The sequence below is a fragment of the Simochromis diagramma genome, unplaced genomic scaffold, assembly GCF_900408965.1.
Source record: "Simochromis diagramma unplaced genomic scaffold, fSimDia1.1 OVJJ01000753.1, whole genome shotgun sequence".
Taxonomy (NCBI): Eukaryota; Metazoa; Chordata; class Actinopteri; order Cichliformes; family Cichlidae; genus Simochromis; species Simochromis diagramma.
The window spans coordinates 14,036,747-14,061,572 of record NW_024387523.1 but is presented as its reverse complement, the minus strand read 5'-3'; the positions used below and the strand labels follow the sequence as shown (position 1 = coordinate 14,061,572).

The following is a 24,826-nucleotide window of genomic DNA, read 5'->3' as shown; positions in this document are numbered from 1 at the left end:
ATCTTTTTAATAAATCCAATCCTCTCAGATACACAAAGACACCTGAGACTGGAGCACACAGTTCAATCAATATCCTCCCTTTCTTTGACTCATGTCAAGGTCATGCATACAGCAAAGCCGTTGGCTGAAACATAAAAAGATGACTGCTGGGGCATTGAAATGCATTATGGCAGAGGGGAGCTTAAAGTTTTATGTATTTATAAGATATTGGATTGGAATAAATTAACGTCACGAAAGTCATTCTAATCTCTTATATCATATTAGCTGTCTCCTACGATATTGGCACAGAGCTAGGTGAGCGATGATGTATGAGGGGATAAGAAAAGCTCATCACTGCTAAACAGCACCTCTAGGATTTTGCAAATATTGAGAAACTCTTTTCTGTCCCATGCAGCACAGATGGATGTGTCAGTAAGCCCGTGTTATTCAACCCACAAAGAAGATTTCTTTCCATTTTATGGTGATTGCGTTAAAAACTCTTCAAAGGAAAACATCTGTCTGTGTTTGCCTGCTGACGTGTACCACTTTTAGGCTGGCAGTGTTTAAAAGATGGTCATGAGGTGCAAAAAAGAATCAGCGGTTTTCTTCTTTTAGACTGTTTTCCTATATTTAGTATGTCTGTGTGTCGAAGCGTGCGAGTCCCATGAGCTTGGCAACCAAAAGCATGAATGATGACTTGTTTTTATGTTATGAGAAGAGATCCAGAGCACATACAGATGAACACGCAAGAAAAGTTTCAAACAACATTGAATTTCATTAAAGCTAGTGCAGTCTCGACACAATATGAGTCCCTGTAGAATATTTTTAATTATGATAGCTGAGCCCACCTCAGCTATCATAGAGAGAGCAGAAGGACACCCCCTGTACAGGCTGCCAGTCTTTTGTAGGACTAACACAGGTAAAAACAACCATTCACACTGATACTCGCACCTGTCCTGAATTTTTAATAACCAGTTAACCTATGACCTGCCTCAACCCACTACACTATTCTCCCTTGCTAGGTTTGTTTCCTCCATGAAATCCACAACGTGCACACAAGACACTGTGTACTTGTTGGTCCAAGCAGCCTCTCCATCATCAACAGTTCTATGTCAACGGGGTCCTGTGAGTCTTTTAAAATTAGACTTAAAACTAATCAGTCATTTGAGTCCATCTGATTGCTCTTTGTGTTTCCTGTGCCTTATTTGGACACAACTGTATATGTTTAGCACCCACTGACACACATTTATTTATTTCTTTTCTATTCCCTTGGTGGTTTTTTGTATTTTTTTTTCCCATTCTACCTTTTTTTTTTTTATAACACTTTGATTAATGTGAGTTGTTTTTTTTAATGTGCTTTATCCATCCTCCCTCCCTGAAGGAGGAATACTAACACAAGAGACACAAGAAACTGACACAGATTCATATTCATAATGTAAAGGAAAAAAATCTGTCATATAAAACACCCTACATTTATCACAGCTTCAGACCCATTGCATGAGAATCAGGCGCTCAGATTAGAACCTCTGACATCCAGAGCCTGTGACTCTCTTTGCTAATAAAGTCTTTTGATGTCAGTGTGGCAAGATATGAAGAAATCTCTAAAGTTGTCAGGAAAAAATGGTAGGGGTCTGGCATTCGGGGATCTAAAAATTATTTGAAATGAATGAGTCGCTGTAGGGAAAAGTGACATTTCTGCTGCTCTGTAGTCTGAGTGCAGATTTGACCCCTTTAATGCAAAGAGAAGTTTTCAAGCACTCTCAGATATTATCACAGGATCTGCAGGTCACTGCTGCTGCTGTTGGTGTCTAAGTTTCAGAAAGAGACTGCACAAATTGGATGGTTTTATTGTCTGAAAATAATATTAAGCTTGCTATTGAACATACAGGTGAAGACTGCTTACAATAATGTTGTCTAGACATAATAAAAGATATACTTTTGTGGTTACAATAACAGAGGATCTGTTGGGCATGGACAAAAACAGCTTTTCCAGGGAAGATGTTTGTGAAGCATGTTGGAGGAATTGTTGGTTTGGGGTTACTTTGTTGTGGGTAATGTGTAGATTGCAGTCACTTTGATTCAGTTTCACATCAAAGAGCTTTCAGATCTTTTGAGCCGATCTGTCTGAAAGTTTAAGGTGAAGAGGAAGTGGACCTTTTATCAGCATCATAATCCTAGGCACTGTAGCAAATCCACCATGAAATGGTTGAAAAAAAGGACAAATGGAGAGTGATGGAATGGCTTATAGTGGTCAAAGCCAAGATTTAGATCCCAGTGAAATTTTGTGGGATGCTGGTGCATCTGACTGCTTTCAGTCGTGAGAAGTAAGAGAAGGAATTCTGCTTGGAAGAGAGGTCAAAAATTACAGTGATCTGAAGTCAGAGACTGGTGGACAGTTATGCAAAATTCCTGCAGGTTCTTTTCCTGCAATTCAGGGACAACATAAGCTTTATATTGCATTGAAAAAAGAAAAAAGCCACGTTACTTTGGCTTCTTTCGATATATGACTATAACTCTTTAAATACTGTCACCTCACAACGGGCTTGAGGCACACAGACTAAAGCCTGATGTGGATATACTTACTTATGAGAAAAGTTTCCCTTTGTTAGTGGGTTTGTCAAATTTCAAAGTGAGTTACATAGCCTTTGAAAATTTCCCTGCAGGGATACACACTTGACGATATGCTTTAGAGCACCGCGTCAAATATGTGACTCGGACGGCAGTACTAGCCTTCCAAAGGCTCCAATTTGTCCCACTGGATGTCTTTGGAAATTGTGAAAACTGCAGTGAAATAATTACATTTTAAATAAAATACACTGCTTTTCGTTTTATTTTGTCAGCTTTACTACACACGAGTAAAGAAAGTCCACATGTTAAAGTTTTGTGCTCTTCGAAGCAATCTTGTATACGGAATGAGAACAGAAAAAATAACATGTTTTTTTGAAATCGCAATTATTTTTAATGAAGATTTCTCAAATTGTTCATCCGTTAAATGAAAAGAATAATTTAACAAAGAAAACCCAAAACAATACCTTCTGTCGTCTGGAAAATATCAAGGGGAATTGAGTAAGTGGTGTCTTTCTCTGATGCTTATGCTTTCTTAGGTACTTCTTGACAGCTAAAGAATGGAAACAGTTTAGATGGGTGTTGTTTTATGCAGAGGTTTTACTGGTCTGGCCCACCTGAGATCAAACTGGGCTGTATGGTATGGCCCATGACATAAAGTAAGTTTGACAACCCCACTGTGGACACACTGTAGGGTACACAGACAAATTAACATCAGACTATTTTTGTGTGGGCCTTTCAAGTTGTATTCTATAACATATGTGCAACCCTGTTACTGAAACCTATTCAGTGTGGAAAATAAAAAGACAAAACAGGGAATTACTTGACAATAAAAACATTATAAAAAAAATAAGTGACACGATTTAGGCGATTACTAACACCATGTATAGTATAAAGGTCAGACCTCTATGACATATTTTGTATTTTTCCAATGTTTTCTTATAAGATAGAGTGTCACTCTATCAGTTACACTACATTTACTACATTTATATTCCATTTCCACTGCCAACTAACAGTGATTTGCAACACTGTACATAAAAGAAATTTATAGAAAAAAACATCACAAACATATAAATATTATTAAACAACATGTTATTTTTCCTGAGTATTTATTTGTCACACCTTGAAAAGTTAAGGTAGATTTTGAAAGTTGCTTAAATTAATCTAAATTAATTATTATTGTAATGTATTGAAACTGAATGGATATTCAGTATGACAGTAACAGGGTTGCGCAAGGCATACATACATTACATAATGAGCAATTTATATTTTTTCTTTTGAAACTGATTTAATAGTAATTATATTTGAAGCTCATATACAAGCTCACATACGGTTTTCCTTTTTACTCGTTTTTCTCCATTTGTCCTCGTCGGCCGCCGTAGGGTGTCGTGGCGTTTGTGTTGTGAGCAGACGTGCTACAGTTACCGGATCAATCAGAAGTCGAACTTCCTTCTTATTTAGTCTTTTAACATAAACCATTGGACAGTGTTAGCTTCGGTCGGGTCAAAATGAGGCGCGCCGGACTGGGTAAGAAACAAACAATTAAACCAAAGCTTCTCTTTTCTCATACGTAGCATTTGTTGCTAACTAAAGCTAGCTTATGTTAACAAATGTTTGTTGTTTGGTACTCTGAGTACTCTGTTGTTCATGAACGCTTCATTAATGCTTAATGTATTTTAATACAGGTGAAGGAGGCTCTGGGAACTATGTGGCTAGTGGATATAGTGTATACGAGGAAGAAAATGAACACCTACAGGAGGGACTCAGGGCTAAAGTCAACGCTTTAAAAAGTGTAAGTAACTGCTGATTACGAGCGTTTTGTTGTTATGCTTAACAGTCAGTAAATATTGCAGCAAAGAGTTTAATATAAATGACTCGACGGTTTCTGTATGTACTCAAAATGTAACCTAATTTCTTCAATTACTGTGTTTTACAAGTCACGTAATCATAATGAATTGATTTTTACAGCTCTCCATTGACATTGGCACAGAAGTCAAATACCAGAACACAATGCTGGACGATATGGTGAGTTTTACTTTGGAGTACGCTGGACCACTTGCTGCTACAGCAAAAAATAAATAAAAAAGAAGCAACATTTAGTGTTGTCTGAGGTTGGTAGGGAGCTATTTTTTCTGCTTTATGTGTTGTTTTATGTTGTGGTTTGACTTATTGGTCAGAAGTCACTAAGAAACCCCTCAAAACTAAAGAATTTGAGTAAATGATTCAGATACCATCACTGTAAACTTCAGAAATGTCTCCTAGCACTTGGATATTGTTCTCTGCTGGACTTCTGTAATCATGTAGTCAGGGTGGCTGTAGCTCAGGAGGTGGAGCAGGTCATCTACTAATCAGAAGGTTGGTGGCTTGATCCCTGGCTCCCCCTGGTCAGCATGCCAAATATCCTTGGACAAGATATTAACCCTAAGTTAATGCATCATTCTGACTCATCCATTGGAGTATGAATGTTTGTGAATGTTGGTTCGTAAGCACTTGAAATCATAGAAGAAAGTGCTTGTGTGAATGGGTGGATTTCGCATATTGTGTTAGATGGCAGAAAATGTCTTTTGCCATCTAACAAATCGACTAACCCTACCTGGCGTTGAATACTCAAGAGTAGAAAGGTGCTATATAAGAATCAGTCTATTTACCACTTTTCTTCTCTGCATCTCACTTTAGGACACAGACTTTGACTCCACGGGCGGCCTGCTTGGTGCCACCATCGGCAGAGTCAAGAAGCTGTCCCGGGGCAGTCAGACCAAACTGCTGTGCTACATGCTGCTCTTCTGCTTTTTCGTCTTCTTTGTCCTGTACTGGTTTATCAGGTTGAGGTGATAGGAGGATCTTATTGGACTTTGCTCTTCCAGTTTGTGCTTCAATGACACATCTGAACCAGACCAGGATAATAAAGAGAAAAGGCAGGGATGTGTTTTGTTTTTTTTTTTGTTTGTTTTTTTTAAGTCATTACACTTTAATATGTGCCACAGTGTCAGGCTTTCAAACAATGACTCGAGAAAAAGTGTAGAAAGGCCTACCAATGCTTTTTAAAGGAGTACTAAAAAGTATAAGTGGTTTAGGACAATGGCTGAGAAAATCAATAATCACAGGAAATGTAGTGCATACTGTATGCATAAATGAAGCAGACAATATCAGTATTTACGGTGTTTATACTTAATATCTGACCAGTTAACCTGGATTGAGAAGAGCATGATTTATGACTGTAGACGATACGGCAGTGTCGAGAACTGTAATTCTCAGCAATCAGCTGAGTTCAACTTGAACAAGTTATAGAATGATCTGCATAATCTAGTGTATGCGCTTTTAAGGGTGAAAGGACACATTCTATTGTCATAAGACGACCACATGTGCGACAGTAGTGTACGTCATTGTTTCATCTTTATTGTAAAAATATTAATGTAAATAAACAAATTTTATGCTCTGGATTAGCTGGTGTAACTTCATGCTGTTGGATGTGCTGAAATGTCTTCAGCGCGAAAATCTCAAACATAAAACAATTTTTATTAAAGAACATTATTTTTCTTAATTCTAAACAATAATTACATAAGTAACAAATTACATACAACCAAAACTGCATTGTTGCATGTGTGTACAGACAAGGAAGGGGGGGGCTTCATTATTCTGTGTGATTGACCGTATGAGGATGTCTTTATGACCACATACAGTATTGTTAAAAAGGCAAAATCTCCTCATCTGAGTAACTGATCAAAGTGCACAAATCAGAAGTGATTTTCTCACTGGGGTTAGCGTTGATTACATCACTTGCCAGGTAGTGTGTCCATGTACTTGCAGATGATTCCCAGCATTACCTCATCAGCTCCTGCACCAATTGACATTAACCTGGAATCCCTGCAGAGAAGGAAAATTTCTTGTTTGTTTTTTTCTGTCACAATTACAAACAGGAAGCTGCATGTAAGTCATTTAAATGATCCAAAGTTCAGTCACTTTTGGTTACACAATCCGGTTGCATTATTTGCCCTGTCACTAGATGTCAGCATCGTGCAAAACAAAGACTTAGGAATCTGAAACTAAGTGTTACTTGATTAAGCACTAAATAACTGAACGGGGCCTCAGAAGTTTTCAAACATTCCGTAAAAGTTGCTTCTGTTCATCTGGTTGTAGCGTTTTCAGTGGGAGAAATGTTTCGTGACTCATTCAAGTGACTTCTTCAGTCTCCGCTGACTGCAGGTTTCCCCAACCTTATAAACAGAACATTTGCATAATGATTTAATATCATTTTTGGGATGTCCTTACCTGGATGATTGAGCATGCATCGAGAATTTTCAAGCATTATTAATAAAGTGAAGCCAATCATGTTTGCAATTTTAACATTAATTATTAAGAAATCACATTAAATCATAAATGATATACATTAACTATTATATTTAAACAAACAATAATATACATTAATCAGAAGGCTTAATTAAAGACCTGCAACAAAACTGAATGCTGGTGCCATAGAAATAATATATCCTAACAAAGTGCATACAGTAGCTGCTGAGTCATGGATTTGGGTTAGATATAATATTTTTTTTCTGTTTTGCAGAGAGTAATAACTTGTGGCTACCTGGTTACGTTGCATTTTTATCATTTTATTATGACAATAAGATTAGTTACGTTAGAGTGAGCGTGTCTCATGCCTCATTTCATCTTACCTGTAAAATCGGCTGACTAGCACATCACTGGTGTAGCCCATCCCTCCCCAGTACTGGAGACAGCTGTCGCCCACTTCTCTGGCAAGGCGTCCCCCCTTTAATTTGGCCATGGATGCCAGCTTGGTGACATCGTTGCCTTTAATATACAGCGCTGCAGAGGGAAAACAAAGGATAGCCACGAGCCGGGAAGAGTGTAAAAAATGTCCAGGTGGACAGAATGAAAAGAGGAAAACAGACAATAAAACAAATGTGTTTCAGTTTCAGATGCGTCTGGCTCTGATTCAATGTTTTGCCCCATTCAGGCCTTTTCCCAGTGCAACTGATCAGTGCCTCTATTGTAGGAACCCTCTAGAGGAACATGTGTGAGCCACATGATTTCTCCTGTTTCAGCGTCTAAAAAAAATAGGATTTGTGTGTCTGTGTGTGCGCTTAAACACCTGCACCAAACAGTCGCAGGGAGCTCTGCTTTCTGGGCAAGATAATTTTGACTTGAACTGTTCCCAGTCTGATGAATTCACCCAAAGCTACTGGCCACTGAGGGGGTTTTAAACTGAGAGACAAATCACAAGAGCTTGGACAGCGACCCCACGGATGCAGACATGCATTCGTATTATAAAGATGGCCATGTGAAGCACTTGGAAGCATTCTGGCAGAGCTGGGCACGTGCCAGAATGCAGCCACTGCTGTCCACTAAGCTTCATGCACTCTCAACCTGCTATTATACAAACACAATTCCAAACAAAGTTGAGAAACTTTTTTGGAATTGGGTTTGTCTGGTTCGTTCCAAGGCGGAGGCACAAATCTCTCGGGGGGTTGCATCACAAAGGACATCCGGGGTAAAAACCTGCCAAATCAAGTATGTGGAGCTCTGGGTTCTGTGGTGAGCCCTTGTAGGGAGCAGATGAAAGTAGCTTTCTTTCATAAAAAAAAGATGGCAGGATCTGACTGTGACATCACGTACTTGTCTTTCAGAAATGCATAAAGAAACATTTAAAAAAAATCAGTTAAGAAAATACAAAACAGAAAATACTACTTAACATATTAAAATTGGAAATAAGCACGTTAATAAACAGAATGCAAAATTAAGCTAAAACGCAAATGAATAGGAAAACGTCACATCATATCTGTGCTTACATTTATTAAAATCTTTAATAATACTGTGATACCTTTAATGATATATTATTATATATCATATCGTTTAAGCACTTCTATAGAAAATGCCATTAATCATATTCTTTCCTGCTGGTAAGCTGATCATTTTCCAGTGGACATCCATGGGGATTCACTCACTCTTGGAGTTGGCTGCTTGAAGCCAAACATAATAAAGCTCCTTTGCACAGTACTTTATGCTTTCAGAGTGCAGTTTCTAAAATCAAATAATAATAAAATGTCATTGTGGTACACTAGTCCAAGGTTTTCTTATTAGTAATGCAAACATACAGCTATCACATTTCCTGCGTCTTCCATATATCCTACTGCTCTGAACCACACTTAGGACTAATTAAAAGTCACCCAGGTGCAGCCTACATTATTGAGCTAATATTAGCATGTAGCTTTATGTTGTCTATAAAGTGAAACTACCTGTAGCACGGTAGAGGAGAGAGCGGAGCAGCTCGACCTCTGTCTGCAGCTCAGCCAACCTGAAGTGAACCGCCTGGTGATGAAGGACAGGATGCTTGAAGATCTTCCTCTGCCGTGTGTACTGGATGGTCTCCTGAATGACGTTGTCCATAGTGGTCAAGACTGGAGGTGACACGGGATTATTTTTAACACCTCCGCTGAAATGTGTTATCTACCTTTGCTGAAGTCACTCTGGTTTGGATCAACCAAGCCAGACAGGCTAACACGAGCGTCAGATCCAGTAAAAACAGCACAAATAGTTTCTTACACATTCTGGCCATGACAACATTGATTCAAATCAAAAGCAAACAACTGCTTTACAAATGACTAGAACTATGTGTCCTGAACTCCTCATTTATCTGAAAACTAAACGTGAAACTGAAATAGTGCATAAACTGCGCAAACTTCCAGTAAAATCCGTAGGAGGCTGATGTGGGGGAGAATGGGTGAAAGTAAACTTTAGATGACATCATATCCTTGGAGTAATAAGTAAGATAAGCTTCACTGAGTAAAGTCGACTTACTATTGGCCACTGCCCAAAGCCTCTCTTCCTGGAACTGAAGCATCTGATAGGTAAAGCCCATGCCTTCTTGGCCGATAACATTCTTACAGGGCACGTGAACGTCATCGAAAAACACTTCGGCTGTGTCAGATGACCACATACCCAGTTTATCAATCTTTCGGGCGATGTGCACTCCTACGGTGGAACAGACAGGAAACAGAAAGAACGTCAACATGCAATACAATATAATAAGTTGTTTTAGGGCGCAAAATTAAACAATCTATGTGCTTTCCAAAAACAGGCGCAATCGTGAACTTGGAAATGAATCACAGATAGTGGATTTCTGCAGAAAATGTCTTTTGCCATCTAACAAATCGACTAACCCTACCTGGCAAGTTCATGGGTAGACATATGAGTGATTTGTTCTTATGTGGGGGCCCGTCACTGGTGTTGGCGAGGAGACACATCCAGTCAGCCTGGGTACCGTTGGTGGTCCACATCTTTCCCCCATTGATCACATACTCATCACCTTTCCTCACTGCCTTGGTCTTGATACCTGAAAAGTGGTTGAGTGTTCAGAAAACTGGGGTTTAAATGGAAACCTCAGATTAAAAGACTAGACATGAACCCTTAATGGAAATTAAAGATACTGGAGAAGAAGAAGATATAATATTAAACACACTCGAAACATCAGAGCCAGCTCCAACCTCACTCACTCCAAGGCAGGCCACTTTGTCCCCACTGATGGAGGGAAGGAGGAACTCCTTCTTAAGCTCGTCCGAACCAAACCTGCAAACACAAACGCACAATGACTATGTGACGCCGTCTCTTTGTTTTTCCATCTGTTGTTTTATTTTCTACCAGTATTTTTAGGACAGTGTCAAATGAGAGTTTCGTCAAACTCGTGTAACTGTGGCAGATCGTGTGCTTTAAAAAAAACACTGCCATGTTTGAGGCAATTACAGCTCCAGTGGGAGTGAGCTCACACGGTATCACTCCCACTCATCTGCAGCTCTTTTATACTACTTAAACCTCATCGCAGGCGAGAGTAGATCCTCTAATTAAGCTCCCGAGACTCTGACTGTCTGTTTCACTGAATTTTTGTCTTGTGTCACCAAGAGTTAAAGTAAAGGGATATCACGTAACAAGCCAAGGTCCTGTATGCTTGGTAACAGTTTGCTTCACACCAAATGGGCGAAACAAAGTATTACCAAGCATATTAATTAACACACAGCTTAGGGAGTGTAACTCTGATCAATGGCTGCTCACTAGAGGTATTTACTAGTTTAATAATAGTAAAAATATAAGAAAACTTTTTTACATGTTACATAAAAGAAGGAACGATTGACTAAAAGAAATTTTAAAAAAAATAATGCCGTTCACACAGTTCATGTACTTTTCCATAAATCTAAGTGTTTTCTATCTTTGATCTAAAGATTATTGACAAGAAGTTACTACGATATTATCCACAGTTTTGACAGGAGTTTTATTTTCTCTGTTCCCATGTGACCATCCTCCCTACTGCAGGGGATTAGTTACAAAAGCAAGCAAAGCACCAACGTTCGTTGTAAGAATGGATTCAGAGAATGTGACGCTAGGTTTGCAGGCTTGTACCTGGCCAGCGCCGGAGTCGTCATGTCAGTTTGTACCCCGATGGCCATGGGGATTCCTCCACAGCGGATGTTGCCCAGCTCCTCTGCCACTGCTGCACTGAAGCTGAAGTCAAGGCCCAAGCCTCCATACTCTGCACAAGACAAAACACAAACTTAAGAAAAACAAATGTGGATCCTTACTGCGAAGCACAAAGAGGCAGAAAGAATGGCTTACAAATCCTTTCCTGTGTCACTTCCATCTATCCTCTAACTCTAAAATCACCACGCTCACACATGCACGCGCAATATACGCCGGTATACATACATAACATTGTGACCTGTTGGCACTGGAGCATGCACTCAGATTAATTATAGGGTGTTATGATTAACGGTGTTATCTGTAATTACGTGTAAAAAGCACTGCTGGGGGATCAGTAGCTCATGTGTTCTACTACCATCTCTAATCGGATCTTGATCTCTTCAACGACCCATTTGCTAAAAAGAAGTAAAGAAACCAAAAACTGATGTCTATTTTCTTCCATTGTGGCAGTGGGGATATTTGCAAAGAGCAAAGGTCCGTAATTGAGCTGAATGCTGTATAATAAACGTGTTTAAAACACACATTTATGTCAGTTGTCCTCACCAAGACCCATCCCTTATCTTTATTTTGCCTTTTATCCTCAATTAAAATGAAGCACCTGGTGTTATATTACATATTTAATGCGAAAGGACAAATTTCTATCTGTTACTCATGGAAGCAGGAAGCTGATGTACCCGCATTTATAATGAATTTTCTCTCAGCTTGGTTTGGCAAACAAATCCTGTCAAAAGAAAAGACACAATAAAGATAAACTGTCATTCTGCAGTACAAAATATATATAAATAATTTAAAAAAAATCCCTCAATTATCATGCTGGTCAAGCAGATTTAACCTGACAGTTATTCGTTTAGGACAAATGTCCTGATGATAATGACCAGGCAGTCAAATGTAAGAAGACTAAGCATTTGTGAATGTTCGGTGCTGTTTTCTCATTACTAAATACAGCACAGCAGCCGCTGAATGATGGATACCAGCACTGACTGACAATGAATAATTATGAGTGAATTTACCACACAGAGGCTGGCAACTCAAGCAAAGTGGTTTCATATCACCTGCCAGACTAGTTGGGGAATAATGGAAAGCGCAGTCTGTCAGAACGTCGAAGACGGACAGCGAATAACAGAAAGAGTCAAATAAATTGGGACAGAGAAAAGGGAAAATATATAGGGACAAGCAAACAAGGGAGTGGGGGAGCCAAAAATAAGAGGAAACAGGTGCAGCTGTGCAGAGATTAGTCCCTGAGCCCTGGAAACCCTGCAGCGGTTAATGTGAACGAAGGGAAGCACCGAGGTTTATCCCACTTTAAACAAAACAGCAGGCTGTCTGGTTGAACAAGCAAGCAGAAGAAAAACAAAGCAAAATCCTGTCACAAATGTCAAACCCATACACGTATGTCTGCTCAGGGAAGCAGATGTTCCTCGCTATAGGCTCCCATAGGGTGGAGCGCCACGTGAAGGAGAAACACAAGGATGAAGAATCTGGGGGTTGAAGGTGCAGCACAGAGACACTGCAGCGATGATGGGTGTAACATACTGTTATTTCTTTTATTTCTCTGAACTTAATATTGATATGAGGAACCCGATAATAAAACAGGTCACTTGTCCCTGGATAGGAAAGATGAATCACCATCATAAGCCCTTCTGCAATACTGTCCTGTAATAACTATTACAATGGACACAGGTGCCACTGTGCTGCTTTGTCGAGTCGCGAACGCGTGCATCATTATCGTCCTCATTACAGTGTGACGTCATATTAAAAACCACTGTGCTAATGTTTCTGGACAGAAAAACCTTCTGTAAGGTATTCATCAAAGTATAGGCGAAGAGAAAAAGTGAGAGAAAAGTAACACCCTGGACATACGAGTCTCACCGAAAGGTTACTCCTTTCAAATCCTGCACGAAAAACACTCAGTGAAAGGGGAAAATGCGCGGGCTGCCAGGTTCTATCTGTCAGGCAGGACACAAGGCCATTTCCACTGTATGGTCAGCAGATACCTCTCTGTCAGGGAAAAGGAAAATAGTCAGTGAGCCAAGGGTCATCCTCTTCTTCTTCCTCAACGTGGCTGCCTTGGGAAAACTTCCTGTTCTCGTGTTTTGAAAGGTTAAAATGCCTTTCCTTGTGCAGGGAGAAAGAGCAGAAACTAAGTCTTCTTCTGCACACGGGGGGATTTTCTTTATGGCTTTTATTGATTCCTATTTTTAAAAAAACTGAGAATATGAGATTCAAGCCCTGCCTTAGATCTATTTAGTCAACAGTGTGTAATGCTTCTTAAATGTTAAGCTACCACTGTCACTACTGCATTTAAATAATATTCTTTAATTCCTATTTTGGGCTTCCTGTTAGAGTGATTTGACATTTTCCTGCACAGCCCTTTAAAACCTACAGTTTGTAATGTCAACACCAACTGTGGAAAACTAAAGAAAATGGTGTCACAACATTTCAACAGTTCATGCAAATCTTTTAGTGACTGCTTTATATTTACTATGCATAAGATACCTTTCAGTTGTTTGCTGTGCAGAGTTTTGTTCCCGTGCATTGAGGAACAAGCTGCCCGATCGCAACACGCTTTCACATTTTTACTACAAATATATGTTTTTGCAATGACTGACTCTTTGCTATGTACTTCTGAAGAGTTGTATTGCACTGTATTTAGCTTAAGCGCTTTTCTCATCAAGGGCAAACACGTCTCTCTTTCACTTGATGAATAACATCTAAATTAAACAGACTCCTAAATCCCTTTTTCCCCATTCCTGTAATCCAAGCGTCGGAATCAATTAACACAATACAGAACTGTGTGAGAGTCTGCTTCATTAGTCGGCAGTGCGGTACACATAAACAGCTTATTGTAGTTTTTCTGACAGCATGCATTTTCACAGAGTGGAATCGTTGATCTTTTTTCCGTTATTATTAAAAGATATTCAGCAAGACGAATGAGTAAAGGTGTAAAATGCATTGTTTGTGCAGAAAACAGATGTCAGCCATGTTTCCTGGGGGATTTTAAAGAGATGCATACTCCACAGACTGAAAACAATTATATGATACGTCACGATGTCTGTGCAAATGAGGAGCTAATACCCCTTACATGACACAAAAGCAGAAAATCATTGCGTTGTGGTGACAGTGTGCGTAGTTAAGCATGCTTTTTCAGTTTTAATCATTTCTGAATTTAATTAACTCTCTGCAGCACCTCGAGGAGTCATGAAGCAGTCACTGTGGTAAGACAACCTGGGCAGGTCCTTTTCTCTTTATTGCAGGAGAAAGCAATATTGATGTTAGCACCACTCCGACTATATGCTGCACAGCAAGAATACATTTTCGACCATGCCAGTTTGATGCCCTTAACAACTGTCATTTAGTGACTGTTGCTGACGCTGTAGTTTCAAATGGCATCTCTTAAGCATGTTTCTTGCACCATACGTGATTGCAGTTAATCTACAACCTGATCATACAGTGTGTCTTCTCACTGCAAGGATTCTCCGCTCTAATCTTGTCAACTAATGCTTAATGCTTGTGTAGTCAGCACATTTTAATTCCCTCACCCTCCCTTCTCTCTGACCTACAGGCTTGTGGTGCAAACGTCTCACTGTCCAACAATGTTGCTCACATGCTTTTCTTCTATTCGCCGTCAAATGTCAGAAAACGAACGAGATCTCGAATATGCCAAAAAAGACGAGACGTGGCTAATTAATTTAGAGAAACTGACCTTATACTGTGGGAGTAATGCAATACACTAGACATAAAACATCTGCTTTTGATTATCAAACACTTCCCATAAGTCTCGTTTCATATTCATAATGGATTACACATAGAACCGCACACATTTCGTGGTCCTGTACTGTAAATTTCTCACTGCCTCCCACCATCTCAGCGACGACCCAGCTGGATATACATCTGGAAAAAAGGATAGTCAGATTCAGACAGCTGTAGTGGGATGCTGCTGTGACACCAGCACCCATCATCACAGTGGGAACGTTTGTAAGCCCGACTCATAATGAATGGCTGTCAGAAGCAGAGAAAAGCAAACGGACCATGAATTCAGCTGTGAAAGAGATGTGCTGCATGTTTGCTGAAGCAGAAATGGTCAAAATGGGCAGACGGCGGAGGATTCCTCGGTTTGGAGTGCGCTGTGGGATATGTTAGCTATGTTACAAATTCATCATGGGGTTTTTGCAATGGCAAGATAAACAGCTTGACCAAGCAGCATTTATCATGTAGACTGAGGCCTGGATGATTAATCAGTCTTCACGTCTGCATGGATTACCAACGGGAAAGAGCAAGAAATATAAATGGACAAAAGTCCGTGTCGCGACATGCCCTCTAATACTGCCAAAGTCATTCTTGTGTAATAGATACACATATTGCAAACATAAGCCGAGCACCGATTGCCTTTATACTTTTAAGGTCAATATAAAGAAAATAGGAAGCAAGTAAAAACCACGCCAGTTTGTTTTTTTTAGCACTTTGCGTGCTTAGAGAAAGTCATTCTTTCATCTTTTTATTATTATTCATTTCCTAAAAATACCCTTGTGTGTAAGACACAACAAAAAAGCAAAATGCTGCACTAAATTTGGCACCTTCGTGCGACGGCTATTATAGCTTAGATCTCGCCGTAGAAAACAAGCTTCCTCCAAAATAAAGGCTTCTGAGGCTTTTGATGAAACAAAGCCTTTTCTTATCCCTCTCCTCCTAACAATGCATGAACCCCACCAGATAATTAAACTCGTCGTTTTTCAAAATCACAGGTGTTGGAACCCATCCCAGCATACACTGCAAGTCTCTAAGAGATCTAACAACAATGCAGATGGTTTCATTTCACTCATGTGCCATTCCATGCCAAACCTCACAAAAAACACGAGTGAGTGAGGACTGGACACTATCCTGGAAACTGATATTACAAGGGTTTACTGCATTACCCGAAAGATAATATTAGGTGTCTTACCAACTGGTTTGTTGACTCCTAGAAATCCTGCATTTCCTAAGATCTTGAAGAGCTTGTGGGCTGGAAACTTCCCTTCTGCTTCCCATTGATCGACGTAAGGGTTGATCTCCTGGTCGATGAGCTACGGCACAAACACCACAGAAGAGAGGTATGATGTTGTATCTGTACTTCTACTTTACAGTGCACATGAAATCTTTATATCTGTTTCTTGTGAATTTTAAGCATTTGTTTTGTTTTGCATTCATTTCTTTCTTGTTGTTGTAACCATCATGTGATTCTAACAACAGCTGACAGCCCTGCTCTTTTGTCTCCTGTGTCATAAGACCTAAAGGACATGAGAGTGGGAAAGCACTTAAAATGATTTTTATATATAGTCGATTTCCTGCTGTGTAGCGCACATATATTCTAAAGTCTACGTAACCTACTTCAAGCAGACAGAAAAAGAAGGTAACACATATCAATGAATAGAAAAAGTATTATATGGTTGGCCCACAATCATGATGAATATGGCGACAGCATGAAAGGCATGCTATTCTCAACATGTATATGCTATCAGTGCACGCTTGCGTTTCGAGGGCTTTTGCTGAGCACTTTTGTACTGATGCAGCTGGAAGCTAATATTGTGCAGATCTTTAGTATGCATTGAATGCCAATATTTTAATGACTCAGTGTTCTCCCCCATCATTTTGTTCTTGGCACTGCAGGAAAAACCTCCAAAGTAATATTTAGATCAGCATGCAAAACTAAATCTCAGTGCTGAAACCCATACCAATGGCATTCTTTTTGGGTTAGCAGCCACTCCATGTACTCAGCCACAAAGCCCGGGATACAGCTGCCTCAAAATGAAGGATGACTGTGGCATGTTTTATGATTTTAGAGTGGAACGAAAAAGCTGTAAAGCTTGCATCTGTGGTCAAGGGACAACTTTCATAATCTAAGAGGTAAAATGATGACTTGTTGAGGTACATGCTAACATATTATATATATATATATATATATATATATATATATATATACACACACACACACAAAAGTGAGCCTAGCTTCATGCTATTTTTTAAACTAAACTTAACTAAATAATGATTTATATGCGAAGAACAAATGTTTTGTGGTCATCTTGAAACTCAAATTTACATAATATCCATCAACACTGAGAGCAGCTTTTGCTTTTGTCTCCTGAATCCAAATGAAAGCTGCAGTGTCCTCTAACAGTGTTTTCTGAGTCATCAAAGTGTCTGTAGTGAGTATAGACCAGGTTGCACCCTAGTTTTTCAAGCAGACTGTGAAATCATTGAACTCTGGTGCCATGATTCATTTCAAGCACCTGGAAGTGGTCCCCAGATGGTGAAGCACCAATGAACTCAAATGCTTCCCAGAGAATAGCTACATCCATAGTGTGGGTTACAGTTCATCTGGTACCGTGTTTGTCAGTTTCTAAAAGAATTCTCCCTCACACAGCAGGTCTAACAGAACATCAACATCTTCTGCAAAATAACCTCAGCATCAAGTGCTGCCAGGCAAGCGAATCAATTAACACGTAAACACAGAAAATAAAAACTTATGTGGTGTAACTGTACCCGTCCATTTTTTAATGTTTCTAAAAAATCCACTGAGGCATCTTCACTTGCTATTTGTTAATAAGCTTTCTTTAATGGGCCATGTTTTCAACAGAGCCATGACTATTTGCTCCTTCACTGTTTCTCTGCTATGTACTGTATGCTCTAAATGGTGGAAAAAGCCAATAAAAAGTAATGATTAAAAAAAAAGACATATTAGGTAGAAATGGGAATAATTAGATTCAAGTCTCGGCCAATAAAACTGAGCTCTGAGAAGTCAAAACTATTGGATTATTTCTTTGTGTTTCTTTGATTAAATGTTCAGTATTAAAGCATTCAGAAGTTGTTTTTTTCAGGATTGGAAAAAGTCACGCACACGGTCATTCTCAGCTGCCAAAACACCCAAACCCAAACCTGCCAACTACTGAACAAGCCAAAAGCAACATTCTGGGTGAGAAATAAAGAAAACACGACCATCATCATTTCACCGTACAGAACAGAAAACAGACGATACCTTTGACACTGATACAGTGCGCATACCTGGGCTGTACTCTTTTAAAAAAGGCTCACTTACAGAACTTTTCAACACAAGAACCAACATTTGAAAAAAGGAAGCACTAGTTCTTTTTAACGTTCAGAACCTGCGGAGGGAAAGGGAGTGCCCATTTGTCGCTGGAAAGGGAAACATAAATGTCATCTGGGAGCAACCCAATTTTTACGAAGGTTATTGTGTAGTCCCTTTGCAACATAACAGAAGAATTTCACATCACTGACCTGACATGTAGTTAGGTCAGGTCACAAACATTGCAACAAAAAGTCTTACTAAATGTCCAATTTGGAGAAAAAGTCTTGAAAGAGTCTAAAGTCAATGGAAGTTTAAAAAAAAAACGAGGTGAAGGTGCATGAAAATCCCTGACTCATTATTAAATGGGAACAAAAATAATAATAACAGATGACTCATTCTTGCTTTTGACCTTCTGAAGGGGTATTTTTTCTTCTTGCGCCTTGACATACATCATAATTAAATGTCATACAATTAGGGCTGCCACAAACGATTTTTTTGATAGTCGACTAGTCACCAATTATTTTTGCGATTAGTCGACTAATCAGATCATGCATCCATTGGACGTAAAACGTACAGCTTATTGCACCAGCATGCATCTGCTCTTATATAACCATCATTAGCTTACAGCTTGAAGTGTTTAAGGTATGTGCTAACTAAAAATAAAGACAAGATGATAGTTTTAATGACATCTGCAGATTGTTTCGGTGGAGTTTAATAAACTCAGCCGTCTGCTCCTTGCTATCTAAAATATAACAGGACACCGGAGTATATTCTCGAGCATCTCACACTTCTGATAATCAGTTGTCTGCTTGACGTTTATTCAGCTGTGTAAAAAATATAACTTTAATCTCAGCCAAACCGATTTACTCAGGTACAAATAAAATACTAAAAAAAAGCCAAACAATAACATTTTTAAGTTATCTAAGTGACTTATATATCATGTTTAACCTGAGTAGCGAAAGACGGCGGTGGGTTTGAAAACATTTGCCGGGAGTCCGGTCTTCTCACGGGCTCAAGTGAGCCTTGCCCCCGGGTAGCTATCGAGCTAGTGGGTAACAGACGTCTCCGAAAACGTCAGAGCTCTTTGAAAATATGTGGTGTCTTGATAAACTGAGCAGATATTTGAGGTTTACACAGCTACATTCTCGCCTGAAAATATGTTAAACGTTTATTTTGTGACCCAGAAAGAATAATAAGAGTAATATTAAAACAACTATCTGCCGCCATTGTTGACAACTGCGCTGGGCCGCGCTATGAATTCTGGGACACAGCTTCTTCTTCTTCGGGGTTTAACGGCAGCTGGCATCCTTGTACATGCAGTGCTGCCATCTTCTGTTTCAGTCCGTTATTACACTCTTAAATACTACTACTTATTCCTGCGTCTTTTGGGATCTTACAAAGCTTCAAATGACGCGTCGACTACTAAAACAGTCGTCGACGATTTTAATAGTCGACTAATCGTGACTAGTCGACTAATCGTGGCAGCCCTACATACAATGCAGCCCATATCAAAAAAATCATTGTATTTTGATAATACTGTTATTGTTGATCATAATGAATTCAAAACTTATCAATACATCCGGCAAATTACTTTGATTAAGTGTGACAAACCTTGAAGCCTATGAGCAATCTGTCTATCTTTCTGCTGCTTAATTAATATTCAGAGTGCAAAATGTAAAATTATCCCGATAGACCTCCATGCAAAACATGAAATATATTAATAACAGACTACGTACCACGGGCTTTTAAGGTAACTGTAAGTAAACATTTTTCTTCAACCAGCTGTATCAGCTAATTATAATGCCATTTCTATCCTTCATTTTTTTCAAATGCTTATTATTATTATTAGAAGACACTGAATGTTCATTGCTATGCAGATGACACTCTATATTTGACTCTATATGAAGCCAGATGACACAAAACAAATCCAAATTCCAAATTCAGACAAAAAAGGGTTTTTATAATGGGTCCTAAAGACATCCTAAACATGGTGACTAACCTGATACTAACTCTCGATGACATCACCTTGGCCTCCAGTAGAACTTTAAGAAATTAGTCATTTTTTCACCAGGATATGTCTGTCAGAGCACATGTTAAACAAATATGAAGGACTTGCCTTCTTTTATTAGATCACAGAGACCATATTTCTCCCATACTGACATTCTCATTGGCTCCCTGTTAAATCCAGAATTCAATTTAAAATCTTTCTCCTTACATACAAGGTCTTGAATAAACAGGCCCTATATTAGTGTGCCTTTTGTCCCATCTCTCTCCCAGTAGGTCTCAACAGACACTGCCCCTCCCTGAGCCTGCCAGGGTTTCTTCCTGTTAAAAGGGTGTTTTTCCTCCACACTTTTGCCATGATCTTGCTTATAGTAGGCTGTCTGATTGTTTGTGTTTCTGTTTAATATTGTATTAATATTACCTTACAATATAAAGTACCACGTAGATAGGAAATAAATGTAAAAATTGACCAATTTTACAAGACAAAAATAGGAAAATAAAAAAGCCTTACTTCTTACATAAAACAATAAAAGACATTACAGGCCAATCACCTTCATTGCTGTTGTGTAATATCTCAGAAATATTTGTATTTGTTGACCTGTCAGAAATTCCCGTCTGACAGGTCAATGTGAGTAGTCTCTTCCTATAATTTTTTGCTAATTTTATCTGTTAAAGCACTTGAACTTCCAGGCACTGAAGATGTAGTCATTCTAATTCTGAAAACTAATTTCCCGGCAAGATTCTAAGATGTAAACGAAGGCAGTCCAACGTGGTCACACCCACTCGTATTAAATTAGTTGTGGAAACATTGGCGTTGTGAGCGTCTAACCTTCAGCAGTAACAAAAGGATTTCCTAAAACCCCGTTTGACACCTCTAAACAAAGACAGTACGGCTCTTTTAATAAACTGCTCCCCCTTGAGTTCCCTTTCCAGCACTTCCAACTTATTGTCCTGTATTTCCTTTTAATTTTTATACACCCTTCCCAGTTTTCCCAGTGCTATTTTATTTTTGACCTTCTGGCATCCTTAAAAGGTTTAGTCAGACAATAAACTTCCTTCTATTTACTACAACAGCTTTGCCTTAAATTAGGCTCTTATTGTTATTTTTTCAGACTTTGTTGCCAATGTCACTATAGTAATAGAAATTCTAAATGAGTCAGACTAATTACTAATGGTTCCTATCATTTTTTTAATACCATCACTTGGAGCTACTAATATTTAGGCCCTTAAAAACCCAAAGCTTTGAATGCCAGGAAGCACAAACTGTAACAAAGGGACAAAAAACCCAGAAATCTCTGATAAGGAAGGCCAATACATAATTGTATTGGCATCAAAATGAATCCAAGACACCCGAGGCCCTTTAAATTATCTCAGTTAAAATGTAAAACCCTCACTTAATGTGTCTTTACAACCTACCCTTGCTTAAGCAAAGAGTAAAACAGTCCATCTCACCTTCTCTGCCTGGCCTTTTAGACAAATTTAGCAAATAGAAACAAACTAAATCAAATCAACAATCCAAAGTTCAGGTCTTCTGTACGACAGAATATTTCAGGGGCTTGTCACTGAAAATATAAAACTGGACTCACAAACAGATTCTCCCCCATCACACAGCTGTGACTGTTAGTTTTCAACAACCTCAATAATAATTCTGAAAATGCCAGTGTTGGGTTTATCTAGGCACAAACCCCGCTGGAACACGAGACCAACTAACTGCACGACAAAACAAGGCAAGACAGAGCTCTTTGTCTTTGTGGCTCGCGAGGTTAGTCAGTCAAAGTTGAGGAAAAGATTCCTTCACCTGAACTCAACCAACTTAACTGATTCCTTTGGCTACATCACTTTTTATTGTCAGCAAGCAATCATTCTTGAATATGCAATTACAAATACTTTCTTAAGTATTCTTAAGCAACATCAGTGCTGTATTGTGTGTGTGTGTGTGGGTGTGTGTGTGTTTCCAGCCATACATTGACATACGAATTTCAATGAACTTAAACTGTATGCAGAAGTAAGCGTCTTGCTAAACTATAAGACATGACCTGCAACAGGTCATGTCTCAAATACATATTTAAAGGTGTGAACTCTCGAACTTTTAAGAAAATGGAACAGTCTGGTTTCAAAAGCTATAATGGAACTATAACGTCGAGACTGCTTCCGCTCATCTCATGGTACACAAGTGCACACAGACTCTTATCAGACCTAATAAGGATAGGATACTTTATCAGCATACAAATGATTAAATATTTCTAAGCATAAATGACAATCTTAAATTATTAATTCTGACAGCCAGCCTCTATAACCAGAGGAAGAACACCAGCTCTGGCTCCTAGATAAGTGATACGCACTATTTGACTCCCAGCCAACTATTTATTTGATACAAACAAAAATGTGGTCTGTTTAGGCTAAAGTACATTGGCCTGATTACCTGTTTAATGTGAAGGCCATGACCCACTCATTACTCCAATCACCATCAGTGTTTATCAAGACACAAAAATAAACCACCAACAAACCAACTGATATCAGGCATTTGGGGACTTGTCCCCTCAAACAATGGTTTCATTGTGACCCCAAATGTGACTTAAGTCAGAGCACAGTCATAACTGTCCTTCAAAGAGGGCTAATGGTGAAAAACATAGACTTCACCTCTAATATCCTACATAAATAACTTTTAAATGTGCTCTTGCTACTTTATTGTTTTATATTTATCAATGTGCACACCAGCACGCCACACCACAGCTTCTGAATATTCATTTAACAAATAAACATGCACATCAAAACCTTCCGTTTCCTTAAATAGCTCCTTGAATATAACAAATCTGAACGGACACATATAAACATGCTGTGCATGTTGGCGAGAGCATGGCTGACATTAATTAGCAGGATGTGGGAGTGCACGGTAGGTCATGAATCCATACAAGCAGGTGTTGTGCCTAAAAGTAATTTACTGTATATGCCAAAAGTCTTCTGCAAGTATTTAAACTATGGAAAATGAGTTGTTGGCCTATAATTTGTCAAACATATCGTTTGTGAATGATATCAAGTCAATTTGTGCAACAATGAACAACTTCTCGTCACAAGGTAGAAGCTGCAATCATTTTTTTAGCAAAGAGACTTTCATATATCCTTTGCTTATCCAGGTAAAAGCACTCATTGAGATTAAAAATGTTTTTTTCAAGAGAGATCTGACCAAGAGGGCAGCAGAAATTGCAAAAAGTACAACATAACATTTCTATAAAGATATTTCAAGTGGCCAAAAAGGACTGTATTGGTTGCACTAGAACACTAAGTAGGTACATTAATGCAGTCTCTTGCAAAAGAACGTGGATTATTGCAAAAACAGTTATTTCTTTATAACACATATAACCTATTAGTAGTTCCTGTTAACTACAACCCATTTACCAACATGAGCAAAGATATTAGACATTAAAAAAAACACATGGAAACACCGGAAATCACTTTTTGACACAACCCCGGCGGCTGTGTTCGTCACTGTAAACAGAGTAGCCTTAGCCAACCTGGCGTTCTGCCTTGTTCTTCTTCTGTCCTTCAAAACATGCATTATTTGCGGACACATAAAATAACACTACTTTTCAAATGTAGCGGTAACAAGCACTAAAAAGCTGGACCTAAACACTGGCGCCTGATTCCTTTGTGTGGGCATGAAGAGCAGACAGGAGACGTCAACACAGCTTAGCGGAGGAGCAAGCTAGCACTGACCTCTCACCTACTTTTACTTTACTGCCCCCCGCGCTGATTTTAGGGTCATGTTAGGGAGAATAACACTGCGGTTGCAACTGTCTCTTCGCTAAAAACATGCTGTGTTTTCGTTGTTGTCTCAAAACTTCCTGGTGTTAGCAGTCCTGCATACCTTTCTGAGGGACTCCTTTAATGCAAAGTGCTCTTGTGTGTAGATTAAGTGGTCGGCCGCAGTCTCTGGGGCACTGGACTTTACTTGTTTAGATGACACTTTCTCAGTCAACGAGCGGGCACCAACACCCAGTGAAGTTAACTTGTAAAAATGACGGCTTCTGACCAGCACGTTTAAACGCAGGGCTCCTTCGCGCAGCGCCATCTCTGTTGACAACAATATGTACGTGTGTGCGCATGCGCTGGTAGGAAGTTCTCACTGGGTCAAATATTAACCCAGTGGGAAAGTAAAATATTAGCAGAGCTTGACTTCCCACCATTATTGGGGGGAAGTTTTGTCATAAAATATATCGTAAATTGGGTACCCTGGTGTGTAAATAATTACTCTATCACCAGCAAGCATTAAAAGTAGCCATGTAAGTTATCTAACGTTGTTACATTGTTACTATCATCAATGTAATAGCAAGATTTACTATCGCTTTTGGCTGTGGGTTTTGTTTTTAAAGTATTTTGAGCCCAAATGCAATTGATTTTTATTTTCATTATGGATTAATTTTATTAATAATTATGCTGTCTGACAGAAAGCGTGTTAAAGCGTGTTGCAGAATAGGAAAGAAATGAAACATATTATGATACTCATTTTATATCCTGGAGGGCTTTATAGCAGAAATAATCTGCAAATTGAAAGCGGCTTTGGAGAAAGTCCTATTTTCCACAGGATTGGTTTTAGATAGACACAACATTTTCTTTTTCTATCAGTGCTGCATCTAGTCTGCTGTGTTCAGTTCAAGTACTTGTATTAATAAAGCCTTAAAACTTTTTGGAGTCTGCCTGAAACTACAGAAAGAAGATTTAAAATAAATTCAATCT

General features: G+C 39.0%; 2 protein-coding genes across 2 annotated transcripts; one reads left to right on the top strand and one right to left on the bottom strand.

The window, feature by feature from the left end:
- The first annotated feature begins 3,908 nt into the window (after positions 1–3,908).
- Positions 3,909–5,984, top strand: bet1 (Bet1 golgi vesicular membrane trafficking protein). The gene is made up of 4 exons (XM_040020922.1): positions 3,909–4,071; positions 4,230–4,336; positions 4,513–4,569; positions 5,221–5,984. The coding sequence occupies exons 1-4, from the start codon at positions 4,053–4,055 to the stop codon at positions 5,374–5,376; spliced, it is 339 nt and encodes a 112-aa protein (XP_039876856.1). The 5' UTR covers positions 3,909–4,052; the 3' UTR covers positions 5,377–5,984.
- Positions 5,919–24,185, bottom strand: zgc:85777 (uncharacterized protein LOC405871 homolog). The gene is made up of 9 exons (XM_040020920.1): positions 23,958–24,185; positions 15,968–16,088; positions 10,951–11,080; positions 10,019–10,125; positions 9,725–9,892; positions 9,358–9,531; positions 8,796–8,957; positions 7,215–7,365; positions 5,919–6,408 (listed from the first exon to the last, which is right to left on the bottom strand). The coding sequence occupies exons 1-9, from the start codon at positions 24,159–24,161 to the stop codon at positions 6,318–6,320; spliced, it is 1,308 nt and encodes a 435-aa protein (XP_039876854.1). The 5' UTR covers positions 24,162–24,185; the 3' UTR covers positions 5,919–6,317.
- Between the last annotated feature and the right edge of the window lie 641 nt (positions 24,186–24,826).